Source organism: Apaloderma vittatum, unplaced genomic scaffold, assembly GCF_000703405.1.
Source record: "Apaloderma vittatum isolate BGI_N311 unplaced genomic scaffold, ASM70340v1 scaffold6811, whole genome shotgun sequence".
NCBI classification, from domain to species: Eukaryota; Metazoa; Chordata; class Aves; order Trogoniformes; family Trogonidae; genus Apaloderma; species Apaloderma vittatum.
In genome coordinates, this window is record NW_009699515.1 from 59,132 (window position 1) to 86,659 (window position 27,528).

The 27,528-nt window shown below is 43.9% G+C and overlaps 1 protein-coding gene across 1 annotated transcript in view; it reads left to right on the plus strand.

Moving 5' to 3' along the window:
* Positions 1 to 27,528, plus strand: part of CCDC85C (coiled-coil domain containing 85C) — a gene marked incomplete at its 5' end in the record, with an annotated part of 107,715 nt that overhangs the window by 59,126 nt on the left and 21,061 nt on the right. Inside the window, 2 exons of the mRNA XM_009878399.1 lie at positions 8,129 to 8,205; positions 24,602 to 24,706. Of these exons, the coding sequence (XP_009876701.1) occupies positions 8,129 to 8,205; positions 24,602 to 24,706 (182 nt within the window). The remainder of the gene's footprint in view (positions 1 to 8,128; positions 8,206 to 24,601; positions 24,707 to 27,528) is intronic.

The window sequence follows — 27,528 nt, forward strand, 5'->3', positions numbered from 1 at the left end:
TCTTTCCTGCAAGCTCAGTCTGAAGCTGAACCTCAGAAGACTCACGATGATTGTTCCCAGAGTGATGCCCATAGTCACATGTTAAAACGCAAGCTGTAAAACAAATGCAGTCTTTTCCTTGGTTGTTTACCTTCAAAATCTTGGGGGCATGAAAAGAAAGATTTCCCCAAGAAACCTGGGCAAGCGGTAGTGCCTAGTAATCAGGGCTGAGCTGGTCTGTCGTGCAGGCAGCGTGTCGTATGGGGAGCACATCTGAGCAGCTTGGTGGAGGTGCCATCTTCTGCAAGCAGGCTTACAAGGAGAGCTGTGGGAAGCCCTGGAGAGCTGAAGCAGCACTGTCTGTCCTTGCCCATTCCCAGCAGAAGAGAAGCTGCCGGTTGTCCCCCTCAGGAGAGGGGAAGTCAGACTACAAGGCTGGGAGGTGTTTTACTGCCTTCCCGTTAAGCAGGTTTTATGGGTTGTGTGGATTAGACATCCTCAGAATGCAAGATCTCCAATGGAAAAAATATGTGGTGATAGAAGGACAGCCACCATGAAGATTGAGAATATGAAGATCACTCAAGCAAAGAAGGAGAAACTGGTGGCCGAGACACTGACGGGACGAGCCATCTCTTCTCTTGGCTGCACTGAGTTATACGGGCACACACATGCACACACTCCTCCTTCCTTATCAGCCGCTTCCTAATGAAATCCTGATAAGATACCTGGAGCTCTTGAGCTCCTGTTGACAGTCATCACGGACAGATGTTCTGCTGTGCAACGAGATGATGTCATGGCTGGAAGTTGTGGTAGTGAGCTGCAAAAGCCGGATTCAGGAGAGACTTTATCAGAGTGTTACAGACTGACTTGAGGCTGCTAAGCTCCCAGACAGGCCTAATGAACTGGAACTGAGTTGGGAACGTGCAGTCTTGAAAAACTTCAGAGCTTGTAGTTACAGGCTTGCTATGAAATGTTAATTAAATAGCTGCAGTGGCATATGTTCCACTTTGCGGTTGCACAGCCGTGTCACCGCTGTGTAACCACCAGCTTGGGAAGGTAAAAAAAAAAGTATGTTAGTCCAAGACCAGATTTCTTTGTTATTTGTGATTGAAATGGCAAGGTGCTTCTCTGTTGTTTTGACTTGTGTTTGGATACCTGTGCTATACTGGAGCTATCACCTGCACCTTGAAAATAAAGCCTGATCATACCAGTCTTATTTAGACAGATGTTATGGTAGATGGCCTTGGATGCTACATGTGGGCCTTGTATTTATTTAGCATAGTCTGAGGCAGTGTCTATTCAGTCGAAGTGTACTGCAGCACCTCAGCTATGGAAAGGACCCTCCTGCCACCTCTTCAATGCTGCCTGGCAGAGTGCAGGAGAAATTGCTCCCTACACAACCCAGCGAGTGATGGAGTGAATGAGGTGATAGGACATGAGATAGAGCGGTTTGGTATTGTTTATTTGCAGAATATCTTGCAAAGCTTCAAAAGTCTGGGAGCTTGTCTGCCATAGCCCTTGTCATTTGCATGTTCTCTTGCCACCATTTTGGGAGATCCCAAAATGTGCTCAACTCCTACAGGGGAGGCCTAGGGATTGGGATTAGCACAGTGTGGTATTGTGGACCTGAGAAAAGAGAAGGAGGGTTTGGATCATTGGGCTTCTTCACCTTACTGCTGGAATGCTACATTTGGCTTTAACCGTGCCTTTTGTCTGCAGACCTGCCCTCCCATCCACTCACATGCTTTCACAGCTGCTTTTCGTGATATTTTCAGCAGGCACTGGCTGGGTTGGAGCCTGGGTGCTGGACTGGAGACCTGCCTTTGCTCAGTGGGGACAAAGGCTAATGTGGGGACAAGGGCTGAGTCCCTTGGGTACCGACAGCATCATCCAGGTGCTGGAAGAAGTGGCTTCTCCCCAGGTCAGGATAGGAGTCACAGCAGAGCTGAACATGCCCAGGAGAACCAAGGAGCATACCTGAAAAGCCCTGGTAATGCAGTAACGGAGGACAGCACCTGAAAAACTCAGCAGTGGCTTTTTGGTGTCCCTGCTCACATTTGAGCCAACTGCTGAGTTAAGCCTGATGTTAAAACTTGCCTTACACACCAGTCCAAAACAGGATGTTGGGAGGGGGATTTACTGGTACGAGCAGAAAAATGAGGGCTGCCTAGGAAAAATCAAGGGTCGTGGGTTTGTCCGCCTCTCTCAATTGTTTCCTTTGATGACAACATATAAAGAGATGTGAGTTTTGTCTTCTTCCCAGCTGCTCTGGAAGAGTGCCTTTACCTTAATAAATCAACTTCTTTACAAGATTTAACTGCTGGCCCATTTTTCAGCCTGCTTGTCTGTGTCAAGAAGCAAAACCAGCAGAGCAATACGAATCTGAAATATGGTGCTGAAGAGCAGAGGTGTGATAACGAAACTGCTGACAAGCAGTGAAATGTTTTATTGAGCACAGGTGAAGGCCTTTATATGAGGTGATCTATGATGGAAGGGGAGGAAGCGAAAATGTCACCATCCCACCAGGCGAAGGAGAAGGTGGCGTCTGGCCACAAGTGCAAACCTGGCAGAGCATCACTCCTTCCTGTGTCTTTCATCCTTGGGTTTGGATTTGGGAGAATCTTTTTAGGGGTGCTGCTTTTTATGAGGTGAGCAAGAGCCTTGTTTGCAGGACATTGACAAAACGTATCTGTACCTCACCGTCTTAAGTCATGCTCAGTAAAAGTAGCTCATAAGGAGAAGATGCAGCGGGTGGCAGCGAGTGTTGGAGTGGGGCACCACAGTCCTGACTTGCCAGCCAGTACCCCAGTGGGACGCTGTGTAAGCCCCTCTTTGTAGCAGACATCAAAAAGACAAATCAACCCTTAGTGGGCTGAGGCGGAAAACGATTAAGGCACCTCTGTAGTCTCAAGTCTGCTCATGCGGGGTTGTTTTGTATTGCCTAGGCTGGATGTAGGGACCATCCCACTGTGAGTGAGTCCCATCGAAGGGCTCTTGACAGCTTCCTCATCTCACGGACTCCTACATTAACCTTTTCTTGCATCTCTGCTCTAAAAGGATTTTTTTTTTCTTGTATTAAGTGCTAAGATCTCATCATGAAAAGGTCTTAAAAGTGTCTCAATCTCAAACATTTAGCTACCACGCAAACCTCTGCTCTGTGTGGATGTGGTTTGGAGAAATGACATGCAAGGAAATACAAACATTTCTTTTGCTACTGTCAAAATAAATGTATAATTCATCATATTTACTCCTCAGACAGATGACTCTGAAATATCAGATGAGAATCAGAAAGGCTCCAATGTCTCCAAGTGTCTTGTTAAATGACACTGTTCTATGCTCCGCAGGCTGAAAGATTGATTGTTAAAACAGTTTCTAATTTATGTTTTAAAAAAGCTTCGGGAGCCAGGCGCTTCCCTGCTCTCACAGAGGGCACTGAGTTAAAACAAGGTAGAGTGATTTATCTTGCCTCAATTTGGCTGTAATGAGTATTAAGTGGTTTATCTGTGTGAAGAAAAGTTACTCAGCTAGATTGCATCCAAGCTGAATTACACCCCATTCCAGATGGAGTGTATTTTTTAAGTCAGTAAATCTTGAGGAGAGTGGATAGTAACAGTAATGCTCTTTCCTGGGCTGGAATGCGACTTTTCTACCTCTCATGGAGATAATGTGCGGAGCTACATCCAATTAGTTTTTCAAAGGCTTTGTAAAGAAACAGAACTTCAAGTTTTACAGCTCTGTGAACTATTTAGCTTGAAGCATTTACGTTGTATGAATGAGTAATCGCTGATGGTGATTGTGGTTTTCATCTGTTTTGCTGCTCTGGGTAGCAGCCTGGCAGGACACAACACCAGTTCTCTCGCCAACCTCTTCTTCTGCACTAAGTGTGATGGCTGCGACAGGGAGGGTTCTGGGTGGTAGGTGAGATGTTTTGATGGGAAATTCCTTCCCTCTGGTGCCATCTGGTCCACTAAGGCACCCATTGCTCATGCAGCTGGTGCTTATGAACCCGAGGAGTAACTGGAGGAGGCCCCAGTGGTATCCCAGGTGGCACCCAGGGCCAGAGCATCCTCCCAGAAAACTTATCCTTGTCCACATGTCCTTAACCACCATCCTTTTATCTGTTTTGCTGATACAGTACCTCCCCTTCACTCTGCTGTGCTTCTGCAGAGACAACCGAAGTGGTTGTCCAGCCAGGGTAGGACAAGGTGTCAGGTTGTGGGCAAGGCACCAGAGGGCGTGGATGGACTCGAAGGCACCATGAGGTGGTGGCCAGGCATGTGTGCTGGAGATACACTCCAGCACCCAGGTCTGGGATCTGCTCATGTCACTGAGAAGAGCACATTTGGGCTGCTGAAGGTGGAGCATTCCTCACGGCTGGCAGCAGGCTTTGATTAGGCAAGGAGAACCATTTATTTAATTTCTAGTGAAGGATATGAGGAGGCCTGAGCTGTCTGATCCAGCTCTGCTGCCTCTCTTGGGTGGGTCAGCAGGGCCATCCTTGCCCCATGGCTCTGGGGGAGGCAGGAGAGGAGGGAAACTCACTGATAAGAGGAAGGTCAGAGGCAGAAAAATGTTGGGAATGTGTTTCTTGATCTAATGTGGGAGAGACCCAACTGGGGGTTTTGCTGCTCAGCCCAGCAGTGTTACTGCCTGCTGTCATGAGAGTTATGGGATTTTTTAAACCTGAGATCAAGATGCAGATGGCTCATCTGTCACCTACCTCAGCACAGGCAGGTCCAGAAGATGGAGACGATTCATCTCTGAGGGCACAGCGAGGACAGTGATAGCTCTGAGCACTGTTTCTCAGCCTTTGCCTTGAGATGGAGCATCTTCTCCTGGCAAAACAGCTCATTTGCTTTCCTTCTTCTCTAATGATTCTATGTTGCTGTGGGGTGTTTTCAGGCTGAGGTCAGTCATCAGACATGGTTTGGGGTTGGGGATTGGTGTTTGAAGAATTCTAGCAAATCTCAGAGCAGACTTTCAAGACTGGGGGTAGCTGTGGTGTGCATTGGCTCCTGGGAGTGCAGGGCTTGCCTTCCCAAGGAATACCCTTTTATTTTCCAAGGGATATGAAACCAAAGCGAAGAAATAGTTCTTGCTCCATTTCCCTTTCTTTGGCAGCCATGCTCTATTCTCTCTGTCAACCAACCAGTCAAATGTTGTGGTATTCAGGGCCTGAATACAACAGCTTCTGTGCCACCATTCATGCGCTTAACCTTAATTTCCTGCAGCTGTTTGCAGTACTGGAACACACCACAAGCACATGTTGAAGAGGTTGCTCATGAGGTTCAGGTTGCCAGCCTCCACCTTGGGTAACTTCCTGCTGTGCTTGAACGCAGAGCTTCTGGAGAGGCACAGAACTGTGAGAAGAGCTTATTTGCATCAGAAATAGTTCCTATAAGCTTTTGTTTTCATTGCTGATCTTTGCAGCTGATGTGATGTGGTGGTCTACAATATAAACACTTTTAACAGTGATAGAGTACAAAAGCAAGGGAGGACGCTGGTATAGCAGGGTGCTGCTGCTTGGGAAACAGGCTTGGACTGCTAACGGGCAACAGATTTAGTGCTGTAGTTCTGGACCCTGTGTCTGTTACCGGCACCAAGTCAGAACTTTTTTAGCATTATTTAACATTTCTACACTTGTTTATGCAAGTGTTGCTGTCTGTGCAATTCGGGCATGCTGTGACTGGGCTGCGTCCAGAACCAGGCGTGGATTGAGCTTTTCCTTTGACACCAGCTTTGAATCCTTCCTTGAAGCCCTGACACTTAGAGATAAAAATCAGGACCTGCTGTTCAGGATCACTGCGTTCATTGTGTAGAGGCACTCAGCTCTGCTGCTGCCCTGGCAGCGGGTGGGTACTGGTGAAGCTGGAGGGTGAGGAAGGACGTGTTATCTGGCCAGATCTACTGATGGAGGCTGTTGTATCCAGGGAGAGTGTAAAGGTGGAGTCTCTGGTTGTCTTCAGAGAGAGCAGGAGACTGTTCTGGGAAATGTTTAGCCAAATGGATACTGTTGGACTGAATTTAGGGGAGAGTTAACAGAGTGTGGTGGCCTGGGATGCAGAGGTCAGACCAAAGAGTCCATGGTCCTTTGCTTTGTATTTAAGCATCTCAGACTCCACTCTCACCCCACTGGAGGACAGGTTCATTACTAATTCAGTCAGCAAGTAGTTCAAGTTGATGCTGAAGTCTTGCTGACTTAAGCATTGATCTTCTACAGCATTATAGTAGGTATAGACCTTTTGATACACGTGACTAAATTCACGATGCTGTTAGCATGAGGCCTTCACAGGGAAGGTGCTATGGACTGGTATTATAACCTACTTGGTTTGCCCTCTTCTCCTTTGACCTGGAGACTCCTCCAATGTTGGGTTGTTGTTGAGCAGAGAGAGTTTGTGGTCCCTGTGGCTGAAGGTGATATTGCTGTGAACTTCCTCACCACTTAAACCGTTCAGTGAACTTCCATAGCTTCCTACAGTGTCTTCTTAACCTTTTCCATGAGGACGCATTTGGATTTTCTGGGTTTGGACAGAGCACAATCCAAACAAGAAAGCGAGCATGTTTTCTCTGAGAGTGTTTGTGCTTTAGATGGGCACTTGACTCTGATCCATCCTGCTGTTCCTTTATGTGTGGCTTGGCACTTGTCTATGGCAGCACTTTTTCAAGCATATTTCAGTTTTCCTCTTGAATGGTCAAAGGACTCTCAGTGATTAGCCGTAGCTTACATGCTGGCTCTTATGCGAAACTGCCCCCAGAGTGGCCAAGAAACCGCATTCAGGCTGGTGCCAAGTGCGTTCGGCGGCTCCTGGCAAAGGCAAAGGTAGGCTCTGTGGGGCAGAATCAGCCTAAACCTTACACAAGTGCATGGGGATGTGCACAGAGATGCAGCCAGTGGTGCTCTCTAGCCTGATGGGGCCCATCCTGGAAGGAGAGAGCAATCGGCAGTGGGCACCGGTGTCAGCTCGGCCATGTGAACACCCCATTCCTCACCAATTCATGCTCGGCAAGAAGTCCCGTGGTCCCATAGTGGCTTTTGCAGTCATACCATAATAAATGGAGTGTTATAAAATATAATTTCATTTCACATTTTTGCAGAAAGCATTCGAGTTTTTTTGTAGGCATAAGCTGCAAAGCTCTCTCCCTCTTTTCCTCCTGCTGTAACAATTCACAGCCTCGGCTACCAAAATTACAAATGGAGGAGAAATTTTGCAAACATCCAGGTGGATGGAAGGAACTATTGCAAACTGCTAAGCTGTAATGAAAATGGAGAAAAGGTTTTCCCAGGTTCTTTTATTTTCTTTCCTGTGAAATTTGCAAATGTGTTGCTTCAAAGCACATTCCAAAACAAAAAGCAGATGTTTTGGAGAGCAGTAAGCCACCCACAGAGCTCTCCTGCAAGTTATCTTCTATGCCAGGTCACCCTATCTGGTGTTACTCTCTTACTGCGATGATAAACTGGCCTTTGCTTTCCTTCAGGTTGAATATTACCGTTTTATGTGAGATATTCTGTATTTTATTGTCCTGGTATTTTTTCTGCTTAGTGTCATGTGCTTCAACTAGAAACAAACAGATGTCCTGGGTAGCACTTGTGCGTACGTCGGGCTGTGTATGCTGCAGCTCTGTGCCCTTGCTGTATTTGCTTCTTCCCCTTTCACAGCACCGGGGCTTGTGGCAGTGACCTCCTCACAGAGCTGTGCCAGCAGGTTGTTATTGTGGGGCTTTCACTTGTTTTGGAAAGAAAAAGGCATGTGTGCATGAAGGGGTTGTTTATTCAAACCTGAAAGGAAACGTCTTGGTGAGTGTTTTGGAGCATTTTAGAGGAATGAGAATGGCTTTCAAAGCTAGGAAATTACTTTCATAAAATTATGAAACACCATATTTCAACTTCACTTTCCTTCTGTACCCCTCATCCCCCAACCTGGTGGCGCTGATACGGATTCACAGAAGATACTGCTGTTGCTGGATCTCAGCTTTTTAGTAAGAAAGACTTTTGGCAGAATCTCTTCCTCACCCTATGCATACACTTGGGGTTTTATTCATTAGATTTTTTCTGAACTTGCCTTCTACAGAGAGACAAAACATACTGCTGACTGACAGTAGTTGCCTGTCACACAAGAAGCTTATACATATTTTTTTTCTTTTCTTAAAGATTCATCTTCCAACTATATCAGGCAACTAGAAACAAAAGTGAAGCTGCTGGAGGATGACAACAAGCTTCTTTCCCAGGTAGGCTTTTTATTGCCTAATAGATATTAATATGGCTCAGTTCTCCTACTTCCATATAATTGTGCCTGACTGCCTACGTGAATGCACAAGGGCTTTGGTTGACGTCTTACCAGGGGAAGAGCATAATGTTTGTTTCATATCAACTCCCCACTAATAGAATTGGGTCTCCTTTGGTGTTTTTTTGGTGTTGTTGTTCCTTTCTTTGTGTTTGTTTTTTAAAAAACCCAAACAAACAAAAAACAAGAGAAAAAAAACCATATCCTGTGTTAGCGTCTGTGCCTGTTTTGGAGATGCGTTAACGTGTCCCAGCAGAACACCTTGATCCACCACTGCTCTCAGGGATGCTGTGAGGGTCTAGCGCTGCCTGTGCCCTTGCTGTACGATTTTGTCTTTCTTGCCCATTTACATTGACTTTTATGTTGTTGAAAGAGGAGGTTGTAGTCAAAGCACAGCCTTGGGAGTAGTTTTGTGCAGTGCTGGCTCTCAGCTTTTGTTTGAGATCTTGCTTAAAACTGAACAGATTCTCTAAACTGGCACTTTTTGCCTGCATCTGCCCTTCAAAGTCTACTCCGTGTGCCACTGGGCTTTTGATCACTCCTGGTGCTTGCCTGTCTATATACAGCAATGTCAGGCAGCAGAAGGAAAGCAGTCATTCTGTCTGGTATGTCCCTTGGATCCCTGTAAAAGACAACACTTGGTGTAAACAGGGGCAGCTTTGCTGAATTCGGTGAAATACTGTCTATTTAAACCATCAGAAGAGTTATCCTTTTTCTCTTGTCCTTTGCATCCTTTCATTATTGTAATTTCTACCTCCCTGGCATTTTTAAGGGTTTTTTTTGTATACTTTGCTTCTTACTTCAAGCACTGAATTTTACAGTCCAGGTTCTTTCCAGTTACGAGGACTGGAAATAAAAAAAAGCACCCTTCCTAATTATTTTTTTTTTTTAAATCTTTTTGCCAGTTTATGTTGTTCTGTTCTTTGCATTTCACCAAGTCTGAAAATAGCCTGCTCCAGGATCACGTGTTTCTAAACCATTCCTGTTTAAAAAACCCACACCATTAAAAGGCTCTATGCTTACTGAAATTTCAATAAAATAATTTTCTAAAATCCTTTTTTTTTTACTGAAATACAGATTTTGACCTGACTGTGAGCTTTTTTTGAGGATTACTCCAAATTTCCAGTGGCTTTACTAGCCATGAAACAAAATTCACAGGACACCGAAGGGTTAACACCCCAAAAGGGTGCAGCTACCCAGTGGCTTCATGTATTAATCAATTGCTAATTTAATTTTAAATCTCTCTGTCTTCCTCCCAACCCGTGAGTAAGCTGGTGGTGGTCGAAACCTCGAGACTATTTAATTGGAGCTATTGATAAGCAGACGGGCTCTGCGTGGGCAGCTGGGATGCACATGGATTCGGGGACGGGCTCGATGTGCCCTTGGCCCAGCTTCGTCCTACCCCAGCTGAGCACGTTACTCTGTTGGATCTGCCTTATGAGGTCAAAGAAAAAGTGATTGGTAATTAATGGGTGGTAAATTAATAGGGGCTGAGATGGCTGCCTGGGCTTATTGCACTGGGGGGATGAAGCCCAGTTAGTCTTGGGGTGCGTGAGCCTGACGCAGCCTCACACATCAGCCCTTCCCCTTCGTGCTGTCCTGGGTGGGCTGACCCTTCTCCTCCACACGCACAACTGTCCTCAGGTGTCCTCACCTTTCAGGCTGTGTCACTACAGACGTCTGAATCCAGGAGGGAGGAAACGATCTTAAAATAGCTCTGTGCTCTGGAGAAGGGCAGCCGCTTCCCCGGCAGCATCAGGCACTGATGCCAGCCTGGCTGTGACGTTCTGTGCAGCCCCTGCACGATGTCTTGATGGCCCTCGAGAAAGATGAAGTAGGATCTATTTTAGATCACACTCAGGAAATGCCTCTTTTTTATCGTAAGCAGGGAGACAGCTCTTCTTAGGGCAGCCAGAGAAGTGTTGAAGCTTCCATGGTCTGAGTGAACTCCCTGGGAATATTCAGCTGCATCACATCCAGATCTACATGCTACAAACCTAGATCTTGATTTTCTTCTCGTTCAGTGAGAAAGATGAAGAAAATCTGTAGAGGCACAAACTCACACGCATGTACGCATCTCTCCCAGCACTTTCCTGGAAGAGTGTAATCCACTTAGTATATTCTTACTTCCTTCATCTGATTGGAAAGTGTTTATCTGTTACCATGCGGATTTCGGGAAGAGATTCTAGTCAAAAAGGATCCTGGCAAACATTCTTCTGTTTTTAAAGTTACCAGGTGATCCTGGCCGTTTGAACTCTGCAATGCCAAACTGGCTTGTCAACACCAAAGTCACATTTTAACTTGGCTTGGCTTTCTCCCTGGGAGTATTGACATTGCAATAATATTTGCAGTCTGGTGTCAAGAAGCTCTATCGCCAGCGTGATGAGGAGCGATGAAACCTGACGTCCTCAGTAACAAACAGTGCCTGTGCATTAAAGGATTAACAAATCAGTGGTGGTTATGGAAGTCTTCCTGGCTTCTCTCCAAGTGCTAAACACAGAGCTGAAATAGTGCTTCGTCCAGAGAAATCTGAGAAGGCTGGTGCTGCAAATGATAGTGCAAGCTTTAAGGGAGGATTTATTTTACAGCGTCCGGTGGCACAATGTCCCTTTGCTGGCTGGTACAGCCTGGGCGAGATTTGTTGCTGTCTTCTTCGGCATCTGAGGTGTGAAGCTATGCTGAGAGATGGTGTCTTTGTACCACCTTCAGGCATGGAACTGAGTTGGATCGGTGTTCCTAGCCTGTGCTTTTTCTCCTGCTTCCTGATATCTCCTTCCTCTGTAAGCACTTTATAAGAAAATCTCAGAAGGAGAGGTGAGATGTCTGCAGCCGGTGCTGAGGCGGCCGCTCTGCGCTGTACGTGTTACCGGCAGCGCAGGCGTGCTGGGCTCACACTTCTCTTTTTCTAGTGACTCATTTGAACAGAGTGATGGAGGCAGCTTTTCCTCCCCTTGGGAGATCAAGAAGTCCCATCCTACGAGCCACACTTTGCAGGGGAGGAAAGTAAGTGGAGAAGTGGATGTTATTTATGAAAGCGTACATGGGTTTTTTTTGGTTTTGACTTCTTTTGCTTTTTAGGGAAGGAGATGTGTATTTCCAGATGGGAAATGAGCTGCTTCTGACATCGCTAACCCATCAGTAATCATTACTATTCCCATTCTCCTTTCTCTGAGGAGAAATGACCTTAGTTTTATACCTGTCTTTGACTCAGGTTTACACTGTAACACTTTGCTGGCCTGGCCATGTTAACTAGAAAGTCATGCCCTTGGATGGCAATGCTGCGCTGGCAAAATCCCTGGCAGCAACTCTGACAACACACAGCTTCCTTTACCCTGGTTTATATTGGTTGGGGAGATGCTGTAGCGAATGCCACTACCAGAAAAGGCCCCTGGCTGCCTGTTCAGTGGTGCTGGTTGATGTCTGTGGTGCTACCACAATGGCAAAGACCTCACAGAGCAGGTGAAGATCTCAGTGTCTTGGGGTTGTCCATGTCAGCCTTTCCCACAAGCGGAACTAGTTTTGGGAAGTTTCGTCGAGGTGTAAAGAAGATGAACGTAAGCTCTGAGGAATGTTGGGTGTGGGCTTTGGAGAGCTTCACAGGCATCACTTTCAGAGTCTCAGATTCTCTAGGGAAGAAGAGCACTAAGTTCTGCTGTATGAATGCAATTAATCTATGCAACATCATATGGGAGAAGTCCTGTTTTTCCTCTATATCATCATGGGGAGTGCCCAGGAGAGCTAGTGTTAAACTTTCTATTCATCTAGTCTGGTTGACTCAATGAGAGTGCCTTCATATTGCTAAGGTATGACCCTGAGGTGGGAGACCATATTTACTTTATGTTCCTCTCAGCTGAAAGTTTCCAGACAGAGAATAGATCCCTTAAGCCACCTCACACTGCCCCTTAAACTAAAAATGAATTTATAATTATACCCTTTCCCCTCAAGATTAGTGAAACCCCTGTTTATGAGTTTTGGGAGCTCCAAAGTTCAGTTCTGCTTAGTTTTATAACTAGTGCCTATGTTTTAGAGATAAAAACAGTGACGAACTTCTGGGCATTCTGTCATGTTGTTTTGCATTTTCAGCTAGTTCTGTACAATGGCAAGGATTAGGCACTTTTAAATAAAAATAAAAGTTTTTATACTATGTGGACTCATCACACTCTTCTCTCCTCTCATAACTAAGTCCTGTGCAGCGTGGGCTGGCCGTTGGGACTTCTTTTGGTTTATAATCTCTGCTGACATGTGTGTGACTTCTCCCTTCAGAACAGGAATGTCAGAGGCATTTTCCTACTCAAAGATATCCAGGATATGTTACACACCTTTATTTTGAAAAGGCCAGCTTTGAACAGGGAAGATGTATTGCGCAGGTGAGACTTCGAGTAACTGGACGTTTAACAATGAGGTCCTGGTGCATCTTTCAGGGAAAATTTCAGATACTCTGGTGCAGAGCAGAAATACAAAAATTCATGTCTAGGGAGCGGACAGCCCTTGGGATTTATGAGGAACGTCAGAGTATTTAGTTAAAGTCACCGAATAGAGTTCAGTATTACCAGCACTTCACAGTATTTCAGTACTCTAAACAGTATTTGTACTCTAAACATGCTAGTTTAGAGTATCCTTGGAAGATATTAAAGCATCTCTGGAAGGTCTTGGAAACTGTGCTTAGTCTTATTTTTAAGCAACTGCATGCTGATTTTAAAGAAAGCTGCAGCTGTATAGATAGTAAAATGATAATAAATACTGTTTGTAAATATTGCTATTAAAACAGAGCTGAAGTTTTTGAGCAAGGAGCTTCCATGGTAAGGGCATCTGTCAATGCTACCTCAGTTCTTAAGCAAATGTGAACTTGGCACAAGCATCCACTCAGCAGGCAGTTTCTATCATATTGTTCTGAAAAGGAGGGGGGGAAAAATGGTTCCCTGGATTTTAGAGAGTCTGAGAATCGTAAGTACTGCAAAGAACAAAGATGTAAATGTGGAGAGCTTGATCTCCTCCTGAAGAGCAGAGGATGGAGAAAAAAGAAATTGCCCACAATGTGCTGTCTGGCTCCGGGAGAGTCGGGAGTGCAATTTCCTCTATTTTATTATCAGTCATGTTTGTGCCAAGTGTGCCATTAGCAGCTCCTGCTTGTGGAGTTGCCTCTCAGCTCTCAGACTTGCTGTAGGGTGTTGATGTTTGGGCCTTTCCTTGAGCTGTGTCTGTGGAGTTCTGTTGTGAGGCGATGGCTTGTGCCAGGAGCGCTGCACGTGCTCACCATGAGCAGAACAAAATTACAAACCTGTCTTATTTCCCCAAAGTCTACCTACTGTTTGTGTGAGAGGAGGATAAGTATAATTGCTTTAATTTAAGCTCTCATGAGGGAAATTGGATTTTTTTGTAATAGAGAGCAGCTCAGACATGAAAGCTTTCCGGTACATTTGGTCTCCATTTAAATTCAGATGACTGAAGGGGACATGCCGTAGGTTACTATATTACCGTTATTGTACACTGTTTAAATGTTTAGCTGCATATTAATTATAACTAATAAAAAAAAAAATGCATATTTGGGACCTCATCCAAATATTCCTTTCAAGTCAATGGCGAGAATTTCTACAGGACGCCCCGCATTTTGGAGTACAACTCATGCAGAACTAGATTTTCATGAGACCTTCTCTCATGAGACCTTTCATGAGACCACTCTCAAAACTTTGATTTAATCTGCTAATTGCATTGCATTGCTTACATTCATAAATGCAAAAAAATGTTAACAGAATCCCCCAAATGTATCTTCCTTAATTGTGGCAGCAGAAACTTCAAGAAGACCAATCTCTGTCCAAGTGTGTTTCATTCCACCTCCTTCTTTTGTGAATCAAAATGACAAAACTGATCTGACCAATTTGCTATCATTTGGACTTGGGATTTAAGTAAAATTATATGTATGTATTAAATAAAATATTCCCCCCCAAAAAATAATAAGAGATGTACAGTTTTATAAGAATAGTTCAAGGATGTCTCAGATGTGCATCCAAAATACTTTCAAGCTCTTTAAGGAAATGAAGTTCCTCCTGTTGACCTTGGACATCAGGGTCTTGGGCTGCTACTTACAAAAATAAATATTCTTTTGGTGTTCACATCCCATTCGTAGGTAGGAGCACATCTAAAAAGCAGAATCAATGACAGAAATGAGCTTTTGCAACTTGTAACAAAAGCTGGGCGGTGTACTGTGCATCCTGGGATCGAGGGATTTTACGAGAATGTCACCTGACACATTTAGAGTTCCCCCAAGGAAATAAAATTCAAGAAGTTCCGAATCCAGAAGCTGAATTACAGTAATGTACACAGTGTTTATTGAATCTTAGGTATTTGAGATAATTGTATAATTTCTTGCAATTTAACTCAAAATTTCCAAAGTCCTGGAGCTTAATTTCTGTGTAAGAGGGTGAGTGTAAGAAATGCACATGAAGCTCTGCCATGCCCCATTTGTTTCTGTTGTGGGTAAGCAAGAACATTGGGTTTAATGAGGCTCGGTTTAACCTCCAGCTGTGAAATGCGGGATTAGTCATATCCTCTGCTTAACCAGCTTTGTAATAATTTCACTAGATTCCACTTTTTTCCGCCAATGAGGATGAGGTTAGGGAAAAAGCTCTTAACTGCAGTTAGATTAGGCTATGAAGAAACAGCATTTTGTGTCTTTGTAACATGTAGAGAGGTTCAAAGTACACAGATTCTCAGTAATGGGTCCATCTGAGAAGGACTAAAAAATGTTTTGAGGGGAAAATAAGCAATAGCTGCAGGGACTGAAAAACAGGTTCTTGCAGTAAGTAAGTTCAGTGCCGAATTCAAGACCAGCTCAAGAAAAAGTCATTGTCTGATATCTGAAAACAACCTGAGGAAGTATGGAAGGATACTAATAATTCATTACTTCTGGAAAAAAAAGTTTTACGCAAAAGTGTAAGTTTGTGACAAAATATTCAGTTTTGGTTTTGCTTTTCATGAAGCCAAAAATGCAGATCTGAGTCTTTATAGGAGGCTTTCAAAGAATATTCAAACTCTTCCATAAAAACTAAGACTGGCTGCAACTGATTCTTCCTGACTCTTCAAGTCCTGGTTCAGCAAAGAACTTGGGACACCTGAGTGGGCTCCAGGAGAGAGAGGTTCGAGTGCCTGTCCTGCCCTGAGCGCTGTTCAGAAGAGAGAACAGGCCAGCAGAGCCCTCGGCCAGCTTAGTCCCAGCTTTTGTTAAAGCCTGCAGGGGATCTTTTCTGATTTATGGGAAGACAATTCAGGTCTCTGCCTCCTGATTCCCAGCTCCCTTGTTTTATGGGATGTGGGGTGTGCCCCAAAGGCAGTGGCATTGCTGTGGCTGAGCTTTTGGGAGTAGGTGCAGTGGTTCCCTCTGGGCTCATTGCCTGGAGTGCAGTTGACAGAAGAAAATGAAAGGTGACTCCAGAGGATGGTCCAGTGAGTTTATTTGCGTGCTTAATACTACATCCACATCTACATCTACTTGCCTGGTGGAACTGGGGCAGCATTCCTTAGCTTGTCCATTGACATCCCTAATGAAGAGACTGATTTTGGTGCTAATGAGCCACGGATGGGCTTCATTAGTCTGAGTCTCCTAAACTCAGTTGCATACAAGCCACAGACCAGACACCAAATGTCAATGATTATAGCTCCATTTGGCTTTGTTAACTATTGAGCTTCATTTCTATTTGGGTTATAGGCTGTGATGCTTACATCTCAGCTGTGCCAGCCTGTATTCTCTCTTGAGCAAAGCCTGCCAGTTGTGTGATTATAGTTATATGCTACAATTTGGTTTGAGCTGATTATCTGAGTCTCCCATGAGTTATGAGGTTGGTCTTTCTCTGCTGATCTAAAACAAGAGGGAAAAAATACAGACACTCTTGAATGTTAACAACGTACTGAAGTTCCCCTGCCTCAGTTGCTTCAGAGAATGAAGAGGTTTGAAACTTGCACTGCTTTTATTGCCTGTACCCCACTGAGATACTAATAAAAATATTTTGCAAAGAGTGGTTTTACATGGCAAAATCTGCTAAGCCTCTTACTGACTGTGTCATGCTATTTATTAAGCGTTTCCCAAAGTGGGAGCTCTCTTCACCATTCCAGTTGTCACCATTGCAACCAGATGACATCTGCTGCCTTGCCCCTCCAGCTTGTATGAATGCAGCCTGTGGTATGAGGGGAAAGTCAGAGCACAGGCAGAAGCATGAGTGCTCGTTCCTGCCTTGTGTTTTCAAACGGCCGAGGTCCAGCCGAGGCACAACATCTGACTGCTTTCTTACAGTTCCCCGTGCTGCTGCTGTGCAGGGGCTGTGCACCTCATTCTCAGGGTCGTGCCATTTCCAGCTCTGCATGAACAGCTGAGAATGGATTTACTGATGGAACTGGCTGAGGTTGCGCTTGTGACCTGCTGGCTGAGTGCTGGAGAGGGAATTGGGAGAGTAGGTGTCTTGGCAGACTTCAGTCCTCTAAAGCCTTTGTCTGAGGAATGATCCCTGGATGCGCTGCGCGTATGACAGCATAAGAGAATTTAATCTCTCCTGTTACAGAAGGCTCATATTTTTACATGATATGGAAGATGTTAAATAGTTTTAATCTCATCCCTTAATTTTTTTCCTATTTGTGGAGTTCTTTCAAAATCAAATACGTTGATTTTTTATTGCACTCTCATGTGTGTAATTTTCAGCTTGCCTGATAAATGCTGTTGAAGCTAATGGGACTCTTCACGTATACTTAAATTCAGATATGTGCTTTGCTGAGCTTATTTTTGCTTGAATATGTCTTGTAGCGATAACTGCAATTACTGAACCTTAATTCAATTATTTGCTAGCTTCACGCAGTGAAATTGCACATCCCTCAACTATCCGGTGCATGAGACCCTAAAACATGGATTAATGAAATACCTTTGTGCAGGGTCATGTGGTGGGGGACGTTCACTGTCACATGAGGCCACCTGAAAGGGGGGCTCCTTTGTGGTGCTGAGGTCACAAGGAACTGGGGACATTGCCCCAGTGCCCGTGCGAGAGCTGAGCAAGGTGGGCACTTTGCAGCATCTCCTTCATGTTATTTGAGATGTATTTCTGCTTTGCTTTACCCTGGAAAAATATCACTGCTCTGCTGGACTTATTAAGGATACCTTGGGCCAGGTGCTTTCTTGCAGAGTGATGTGTTCTGATAGTGCCATTGAACTCTGTGGCTGTGGTAAAATATCTGTCGTTGTGAAGAAGAGTAAGGTGAACAAGCTTTATCAACTGGTTCATTCATTAACATGGGACAAGGGGTTGAAGTTCAAATAATACCAAGTGCTGCATGTAAAATCAGCTTATTTTGGTCATCTGTAGAAAAGAGAGAGGTTTTTCCAAGATGGTAAAATAATTTTTTTTTGTTAAGTTTCCAAATGTATAATATACTTTTGTTCCCTTCTAGCTGGCTGACTGCAACAGCTTGCCACGAAATTTCAGTAAGGTAGAAAGAGCTAATGCAACCACAAACAGCTTCTTGGATCTGGGGGCTGCCTCTTAATATTGCTGCTGGTTGTTTGGGGCTCTGACTGCTTGTTCTTTCACATGATAATGTTGGCAATTTCCATTTTTTTATCATCTGAATGTATTAAATATGCCCCTAATTATTTTTTTATTTCCCTCCTGTACTTGTGCAAAAGACATTGGTTAGTAATACCTGAGTTTTCACTAACTTCAAATCAAAGCTATTTACCTACCTGAAGAGAAGTTGTTACTTTTAACTAAACTGCTGCAGGAAAAGAATTTGAGCTAAGACTTCCATTTAATTACACAGTTGCCAACAATGGGTTGTTGAGTGTCAAAACTGAGGCAGTTTCAATTACTGAAACAATTATGGTTTAGAAAATTGTTGCTGGTAGGTTTAAGGATTTATATTGCAGTGACAGGCAAGTAGTTCAGGTAACGAGCAGTACAAGAGTCCATAAAGATGAAAGCAACTTGACCCAGTGGACTGAAAACCTTCCTCTTTTTTCTCCTCACAAAATATATAGTCAAAAGCCAAGGTCTCAGCAGAGTTTTCCATCTAACATTGAAAATGTTTGGGGTAAAACTAGAATGTGAGGTAAGAATGACATTTTTTTTTCATGTAGACTTTTTTTCATATAGAGAATTACCCAAATCGTAAGTGAAAAATCCTTCAGGGCTTACATAGTCGGGATGGGATGCCTTTGCTCTCTTGCCAAGGACTAGGCTCACCCTGATAATTAAGTGACAGCTGAAGGAAAACCAGTGCTTCGTAAAAGGGTGGAGTAGCCACTAAAAAATGGAAATTGCCTGTCTCTCTGAGGACTGAGCGGTGGTGTGGCGTACTCATTTGTCCAAAGAAAATCTTCTGAACTGCTGTCAATAAGAGTATCTTGTATTGCCAGTATTGAGTTCCTCACAGTATTCCTTTCCATCTAATTGCATTTCATGATAAGATGCATAATTTCTGCTAAAGTTATGTTGAACAACAGATATAATATTAATGCATTTCAGTAGTGCGGTGTGTAATCTGCTGTCTCTTGAGCTTAGTGCCAGTGGGTCTGCATTGTAGGAAAACGAAGCTGATTATTATAAAACCTCAGAAATTACTGTCCTCTGGGAAGTCTGCTGTCTCACGTATGCTTGATTCTCCTCTTCATTCTGGACGCGTTTTTCCATCCCTTAATAAAGGGACTCCCTGGAGGTAAACAAAAAGGGGCTTTATGTAGGGCTCCTGGCCTTGAAATTCGTGCTTGTTGGTTTTAGTTTGTTTTGGTTTTTTAAAAAAAAGACATGTGGAAGCTTTCACAGTGCAGGAGCTTACAAACGAGTTAGTTACAGAGAAGTGAAGAGAGCAGCATCTCGGGTCAGCTCAGACATGGTCCCCAGGTGCCACCAGGACCGTCCCCACCGGCTGAGGGCTCTAGGTTGGTAGCAGCTCTTCATCACATCTGCCAAGCCTCCGTGGGGGCCCTGGCTATGCCGAGGTGCGGGATGCCCATGTGCGGACACTCGAATTGCTCCAAGGTGATCCTGCAGCCCGTGGGGAGGAGGGAGGCTGTGACCCTTCGTAAAGGCTTTAATGTTTCTGCAGGGTGCAGGGTCAAACTAATCGCTTATGAGTAATTATTTTTTTTAAGCTTTGTTCAGCCTTCAGCTGTTACAACTTATGTGAAAGGAGAAAAACAGCGTTTTCAATTAAAGGCTGCTTATGTAACAACCCTGTTTTGAATGCTAATTCATGAATTACTGGAAGACGACAGTGTTGCTTTTTGATTTTCTCTCGGTCACTTCATCACATAAGTCTAATTGAAATAGTTCTGGTGTTTTTGCTAATCTCTTTTATAATTGCTGAGAAATATCTGTTGAAATTTCTGTCTTTCTGTGTTTAATTTCTGTTAGTTTTAGGTCTGTTTTGTTACATCAAAGTGTTTCGGAATTAAATCCTTGTCTTCTTTTTTCTCCCTTCCAGCAGAAGTAGCACCAAAGGGTAACAGAAAACATAACTTGTCTAATTTGTCTATAAGTTTTCAACACTTTATCTTCACAGTTGATTCAACATGGCCACAGCACCAATCTGGCTTTACTGGAGAGTAAAAAAAAAAGGAAAATAAATGTTTCTTTGTACTACTTTGACCTTAAAATACCACAGACACCATCCATCTTCTTGTGTTATTTGTGTTATTTTCAAATTGAATCACTCAGCACATCAGGTCAAAAAGTCAGAGGCCACCATTTCTTCTCCCTGCTAGAAGGATAGAAAGCTTTGACAGGAACAAGTGTTTGCTGATTTATTTATTTTTTTAAAAAAAAGTTATTTTAGGCTTTGTTAAGCACCAGGACTTTAATTTCTGTTTAAAGTATTCAAACCAATAAATTATTTAATACGGAAAATACTTACCACTTTCCATCCATGCTAATAATCAAATTACTTCTGTTTTCTAGACAAAGTTGGATTTGCCATCCATTTTCACCAAAACCCTGATTTATTGGTCCTTTTCTTTTCTCACTGACGTGAGCCAGCAACACTCCCTTCCCTGCCAGGAGGGGCATGTCCAGGTCCATTTCTTTTGTAACAGAGCTGACAAAGATCTCAGGCTTTGGTCCAAAACCAGTATCTTCCAGGGTCTCTTCAAATTCTGCCTAAAATTTAGCAATAAAAGTCATGTCATTATTTCCAGATAATGAAGAGTTATTGTGTGAGGGAGCATTGCAGAGCTGTCAGCTTTGGTAGTGTGGTAGCACAGGTTTGCACTGAAGACAAAGGTGCTGGGTCTGCAGGCTTGTCCCTATGCTCATCAGATGGTAAAAGGAGGCAACACCATGTAGAATGGTGCTGAGCTAGACCTAGGATGGTCTTGCACTTTTGTACCACTGTGAAAGTCAGGAGATGCTTTCTTTTCTTCCTTTTTCTCTAATTCCTTTCCTTTTTTTTAAATTTGTTTTTATTTTTTTATTCCAACATTTGGATGAAACTGCTGTTTGTAAAAAACTTCACAGTAAAAGAGCAAGAGCTACTCCAGAGCAGTCAGTGCCAGTTGCTGGTGTTTGCTGGGGACAAGTGTATTTCAGGTCATGCAAGTTGTAAATTTTATCAGGTTAAGTAAAGACTGACTGTGAATCTCCTCAGCTTGCTCTTGGTGTCTTTGTCTGTGTCCCTTCCTCTCTGCTCCTCAGCCTAGAAAACATGCCCAATAAAAGTTCAGTCAAAACAGCACACTCTCATGGAGTTTTAGTTCAGATGAAAATCATTTTGCTGGTAAATTCCTTGAAAGTGCAGAAATGTGAAGTGATTTTACGTGAAGGGAAATTTATTATAGATATGTTGCCCCTTAATTGAGATAATCTCAGACAATGATGATGAAGAGAGATGATCAGGGATTGTACTTTTAAAATGCCATTCTGACTAGAAAAGCAATTTGGGATCCACTTACATCTCAATAATGAAAATTGGGTAAGGTAATAAGAGATTTCATTTTGTGAGTGAATTGATAATGCAAATACCAGGATTTTTAATTTAGGTTTAAGTGAAGTACTGGCTACTCATTCTGATGCATCATTAGTCATATTGCTTTTTAATGAGGGATTCACTTTCTTTTCCTGGTTAGCTCTAACACTGCTAACAAAGCTCAAAGACTGCATATATGTTTAGGGATATCTGATGAATACATGTCACTGCACCATGTTAATTTAAAAAAAAAATAAAAGGAAGAAAAAGCTGTTTTCCCTCTGTGGTGAAAAACACACATTTGCTTCCAGTATAAGGAAAATAAATAGTGCAGAACCGTGATTAGTAGGCTCTTGTAAAAAATAATTAGAGTAAGATACATTTTGGAAAAAAATCTAGAAAATACAGAAGGAAAATTGCATTGAGTGGAGTGGAGTGCTTGTGAAGGGACTGACTTCATGGCTGGCAGTGGTTGTAAAAACTATTTCTTTGGCCATCTCAAATGTGGATGCATTATAAGTAATGGCAGATGAAGATTCTTGCCCTACCAAAACCACCCCATGCCCCAAACACCTCATTCCTCTTCTGCTCACTGTTTTTATTTCTTAGATGTCTTTTCTTCTCCTTCTCCTTTTATTCTTTTTTTCTGTTTTCCTTTCTTTTCTTTAATTAAGGTCTTGTTTTCATGTTCATTGAACTCAGTGGGAATCTCTCCATCAAACTGAATGCATTAGGTCAGACTCATAATCAGCAGTCACTGGAACAACCTAACAATAGTTTTGTCACACACAAGTACACTGTCTTAAATGGGATTTGCTTTAAAAAAGCAATAGAACTAATCCATTATAAACACTTGTTAGAGCAGAGTTTTGGCTGTATCTGTGTATTTACCAACACAATTTCAACCAATTTAAGCCAAATTGAAATTAATGTGAATTCTTGCTCCAGGCAGGAGCACAGGGCAGTTAAACCAATTTAAACTAGCATATTTTCAGCCATGGCAGTATGATATTGTGCCTTGACCAGACGTAGTTGTCTGACTGCTTTACTTTCTTTGGTGTTTTGACTTGCTACGAGGACAAGCTGTGACGTGGTAGAACACATGCTACATCTAATGTACAATGACCCAGTCAGATCAGGGGGCAAGAGAACAAATTCCTGGCAGACAAACAAATGTCCACCAAATCTCCCTTTCTCATGCCTGTTTCTACACTCCTGGTGCCCCGTAAGCACGGGACGTCTTGCAAATATCACTTTGCAAAGCTCTGAGCAATTCAGGACCTCTAAACACTGTTGAGGCAGCGCACGTCCTCCTGGAGCAGAGCCTTGGAGAAGGTCTGTGACCTGTGAGTTGTCCAGCACAAAGCTACAACCTCACATTTTCACTCTACTCTTTGATTCTGCTTTTCCCTTGCCCATTTGTCATGGCTGTCAGGGAAGGGTGCATGAGCTCCAGAGCTGTCAAACTAAAGGAGTGGGTAGCAGAGCGTCGAGACCTCTCCAGGAGGCTCCTGTCCCCTTGTGCATGTACAACAGTGACCCTGTGCACGTACAATAGTGAAGAAAAGGTTGCACACAGCAGGCCAGTGGAAGTGTAACCACCTAGACTAAAATCCTTTCAGGATAACCAGTGAGAGACCCCTGCACGTCACATAGCTGAGACAGCACCAGTAAACTGAGTCTTCTCATCTCGTCGTCTTCCTCTGTGACCTGCTAACCTTCCTTTGAAAGCATGTACCTCTCAGGCATGGTGGAGGAAACTCAGTTTTGCAGCTGTCACTTTTTAACTTCAGAGTTATCTCCTTCAAATCTTTCTGTCTCTGACTCTCTCTTGTGAAAATCGAAAGAAATATATATAGACTGTGATCTTCCCTGGTGCCGCCTTGTAAAGTCAAGGAAGTCCCAGACATCTAGTATGCTGAAGCCATCCTGTATCACTTGACTCCATATGAGGCAGAGCACTTCCCAGCAGATTGGGTGACACAGGACGAGCATCCATTCCTCACAATGGCGTTCTTGAAAACTGCCCTTCTCGTTACAGCTTGTAAAAGGAAAGTTGATAAGGGTGAGGGCACCAGGATGCTTGTGAAAGCACTGGGTCACACTAGATGCTTTAGCCTAAGAAAATAGCATTTGGAAATAAAACCAAAGCGAGCATGTCCTAAAACAGGCCACGTAGCTACACAAAAATGTTTCTGACACTGATAGAAAATTATCTATCCACTCTGAATGCAATGGTTCTTCTCTGCTATATGGGAGCAAGCGTTGAAATGAACTTTCAATATTTCCAGAGATCTATGCACGGACACAGTCCTCAAAGTCTCGGTCATGGTCAGACCTTTGGGGTTACTGAAAGGTTTTTATCTACAGTTGAGATGATTTATGAGCTTTTCCATTAAATTTTATTGCACCAGTGCCTTTTTCTTTGGTTCTTTTGAAGTAGAAAACGTTATTTCTGCAGCAAATACAAGTCAAAAGTCTTAATGGAGCATAAAAATCTAAAAGGTCATGATTTTATAGTTTTAAAATAGAGAACTGTGCACTGTTTGATACTCTTAAAAATATGGAAAGTTAATAAGAATGTTTTTTGATAATAAAAGATACAGTCTTTTCCTAGACCTTTGATTCTGGCTGCTTGTATATTGTTTTCTTATGGGTGTACTTTTATAAATGAGAAATGTTTCTTGTTTATAGGGCTGTCCCATTTCAGAATCACAGAGAGAACTAGTAACACGGGGCAGAAACTTTGTTCCTGGGAGATTATGCAGTGCTCTCGACACCCAGTGCTACTTCTCCATTCGAGCAGAGACTATTGATTGCATTTATCTGATTTCTAGGGCCATATAGACTACCTTTATTTATTTGACTTTGTTTAAGACCTGTGGGTGTTTGCGAATTTATAACCAAGTAAGAAACTTCCGGTCACACACATTTTGCAGGTTTAGGTGCATCACAGTAGCACTGTTTACGAATTCTCATTGCTTTCCAGATGCAGGTGATTGGAATTGCCTGTGCTATTTTAAGAAGAAAAATCTAGGAAATGTTGCCTGGTGAATTCCTTTTGCTGACCTTGATCTGACCTGAAGTCTTAAAAATATTTTTTCATTTGCATCTTAGCAAATGACCACGTAGGAACTTAGGTAAAATAAAAATGCCTTTTTCCTGTATCACTTAATGGAGTAGACCTTGAACAGTACAACTCCAACTGCTTGCAGATATTTTCTCCTGATGTGGGCATGGAAAAAGGGGTTTATTACAATGTTCACTGTCACTGCTTTTTCAGGGAGAAGTACTGGGAACAGATCATGGGACAGAAGTGGTCATGGGAAAAGCCAGTACAGCAGCAGGGGCACAGCTTTTCTTCTTCTCATTAATACCGAATGTCCTTTTTTCTGTCATCTTTGCAGCAGTCCAGCACAGGAGACCTGAGGACACTGAGGAAAGGGTTGTCCCCTTACCACTCTGAGTCACAGCTCTCGTCACTGCCGCAGTATCAAGACGCCCTGCAAAACGTAAGAGACGTTTCCTTGCCTGTACAGACAGAGCCGCGGGTTTCCCCCAGAGTGGGCACGGCTGGAGGAGAGCACGTGAAGATCTCAGGGGAGCTGTCCCAGCTTGAGCGTTCACCCTGAAACCGGTGGTGCAGATGTGCAGCGGAAACCCGCAGCTGTTGGGAGGGTGGGCAGCTCCTGGAAATACTGATTTTTACCTGAGTTTGGGTCATCAGCTTCTCAGCACAGGTTTTTCAGTAAACTGATGGTTGCTGTTGTGCATCTTTTAAAGCAAGGGTGAGTCTTGTTATACCTGCAGCTCCTTCTTTGTAAGTGCCTTGTATGCCTGCTGTCCAAAAGCTAGTTGTGGCTGAGGCAAAAGATGGTTTGACAAGCATCTGGCAGTGTGTGGTTGGGGTTGCTTTAGCAATTAAGTTCTTAGGGCTTTCCTTGCAGGTTTTTCTGTATCTGGTTTATGTTTCCTAAGATTTGCCTGGATTGCTTCTTCTCAAACAATGGAAAAATCTTGATTAAAGCCTCTTGCCAAAGATGGATACTGTGCTGCTGTGCCAGGGCTCCTCCTGCACTGGTGTGCCAGGCATGGCAGAGTAGGCTGAGCCCTGCCAGATGATTTTCTTCCAGATGTTTGCCTGACTGCCTTGAAACGCTACATTTGCTTGATGACATCATTTTCCAGATTGCAGGAAAAATGCAGATGCAGTCAGGGAGTCCTTCTGTGAGTGGGCTGTGAGCGTTGTGAACGTGAGCAAAAGCCTGATGGCAGCACAGCCAGGGACCTCCCTGCTGCCCCGTGTCTTCTGCTCCGTGTTCAGGGCACTGGTCAGCAGGGCTGTGGCTACTGCAGGACCAGCTGTGTGTTGGCTGCCTGCTTGGGTAAAAGTAATTCTGTAGATTTAATGTGTCTGTTAGAGCTGTAAAAAAGGAACTAATAATAATTTAAGAAGGTTTGCATAAATAACACTCCGTTGTGAAAGCAGAGCCCCTTTCTATCCCTGATGAACTACAGAATGGATGGAGACCCTTCAGCCAAAAAAAGGGGACAAATCCAAGTGAATGAAATTGAACACTGTGGTTGAATATTCACTTTTCTAACTTTGTGCCCCATATATAAATTTAGGAGGCTTTATAAAGAGAGCAGAGAGATATGAGCCTGGAGATGTTCATTTGGCTGTGCCGGTGACTTAACGGTTTTGGGGACTTTACTTCGTTTCCCTTGTGCTCAGGCTTTTGATCCCTGGCTTGGTTCCAGGTGGGGAATGCTCAGTCAGCCTGTACTGGGTGCCCCGAGGAGCCCAATTTTACATTTATCTTGTGGGTGAGGCTCAGATACAAGCTGGCAGCTTTCTGCAGGGAAGCTGTGCCTGGCCTGGGAGCTGGCAGGGGATTTTGCCTGAGCTGACCGGGGCTGCATGAGGGCTGACGGCAAACAGTGCTGCCTGCTGGAACCCTTTCCAGCCACTTGTCCCTGCTTAGAATCATAGAATGGCCTAGGCTGGAAGGGACCTTAGAGATCATCTAGTCCAACCGCCCTGTTTTGGGCAGGGACACCACCTCTCATCTAGGCCTGGCAACACATGGGGACCGAGCGGGAATCGAACCCACGACCTCGGTGTTAGTCCTTGTTGCCAGCACCGCGCTCAAACCACTGAGCTAACCGGCCCCCTGATTGAATCCAATTGCTTTGCCTCCTTCCTGCAGGAAGAGGTGGTACCTGGTGTTTGTGGAGAGTCCTGGGTGCTGCATGATACTCACCTTCATCTGTCACCCTGACTGTATTCTGTCTTCTGTGTGGGAAGATGATAGTCCACATCGTCTGGGACACTTACAAAGCCATTTATTTACCAATTCCTACCAGAATCCCTTTGGTTTGTGGCTTGACATGCATGATACATGGTTTTTGTGACATGATGTATTGTGACGAAGGATAACGATCACAGATTCATGCAGATGTCTTTGAATGTCTCAGGTATCTCCCAGAAAGTGGGCAGTTAGATGTTCCTGGCTTTCTCTGCAGCCTTTTTTTTGACAGCAGGCATGAGTTTGTGAGAAATTGTTCCTCTTTGCGGCTGCACAGGTTTCACCCGAATGAGTGATGGACAATTGGTGTCAGCTCCAAAGCTATTACATCTGTTCAGGGTTTCATCATTGTCACTGCCTTTGCAACTCTTTGGGGAAGTTCCTCAGCAGATCCCTCACTGTCACACATTTTGCACATAGGCATCACTCCAGCTCTCCATGGCCCTAACATACCCCAGTTAATGAAGCATTTTGGTGTTTCTAGTGGTTTCTGGATCATGGACGCCAGTGCACACGCAAGATATATAATTGGAAGACACTCATAATTGCAATCTGTGTACTGTTTAGTCAGTGGTGCATCATGCAGATGCTGAATTATAGATTTACTCTGTGTTCTGCAGTGGTTACTGAATATCCAGGTAAAGCAGTCCCAGGGTTTAGTTCTGATCTATAAGGCCCTGGCCATTGCAAGGGATGGCGTGACGGGTATGTTAGCTTGGGCTGTGACAGCAGGCTGCTCAAACTCCCCATCCCTGTGAACTGCAAACCAGAGTCATCTCATGGTGTACCAAAGGCTCCCCATGTCCTTTGGGAGCTGAGGGTGATTCTCTTGTACTTGGACTCCGGGTGAGGCATGAGAGCAGGCGGCAACAAGCAGCTCCCTGTGGGACCTGCTCTGGGATGAGAGGAGCAGGCCCCAGGGCAAGCTGATTGGGCTGGCTCAATCCTTTCCATTGCTGGCAGCCTCCAGTACTGCTCAGCCTTGAGTCAGATGATGTCCCAGGCATGGGAGTGACTTTGGGCTA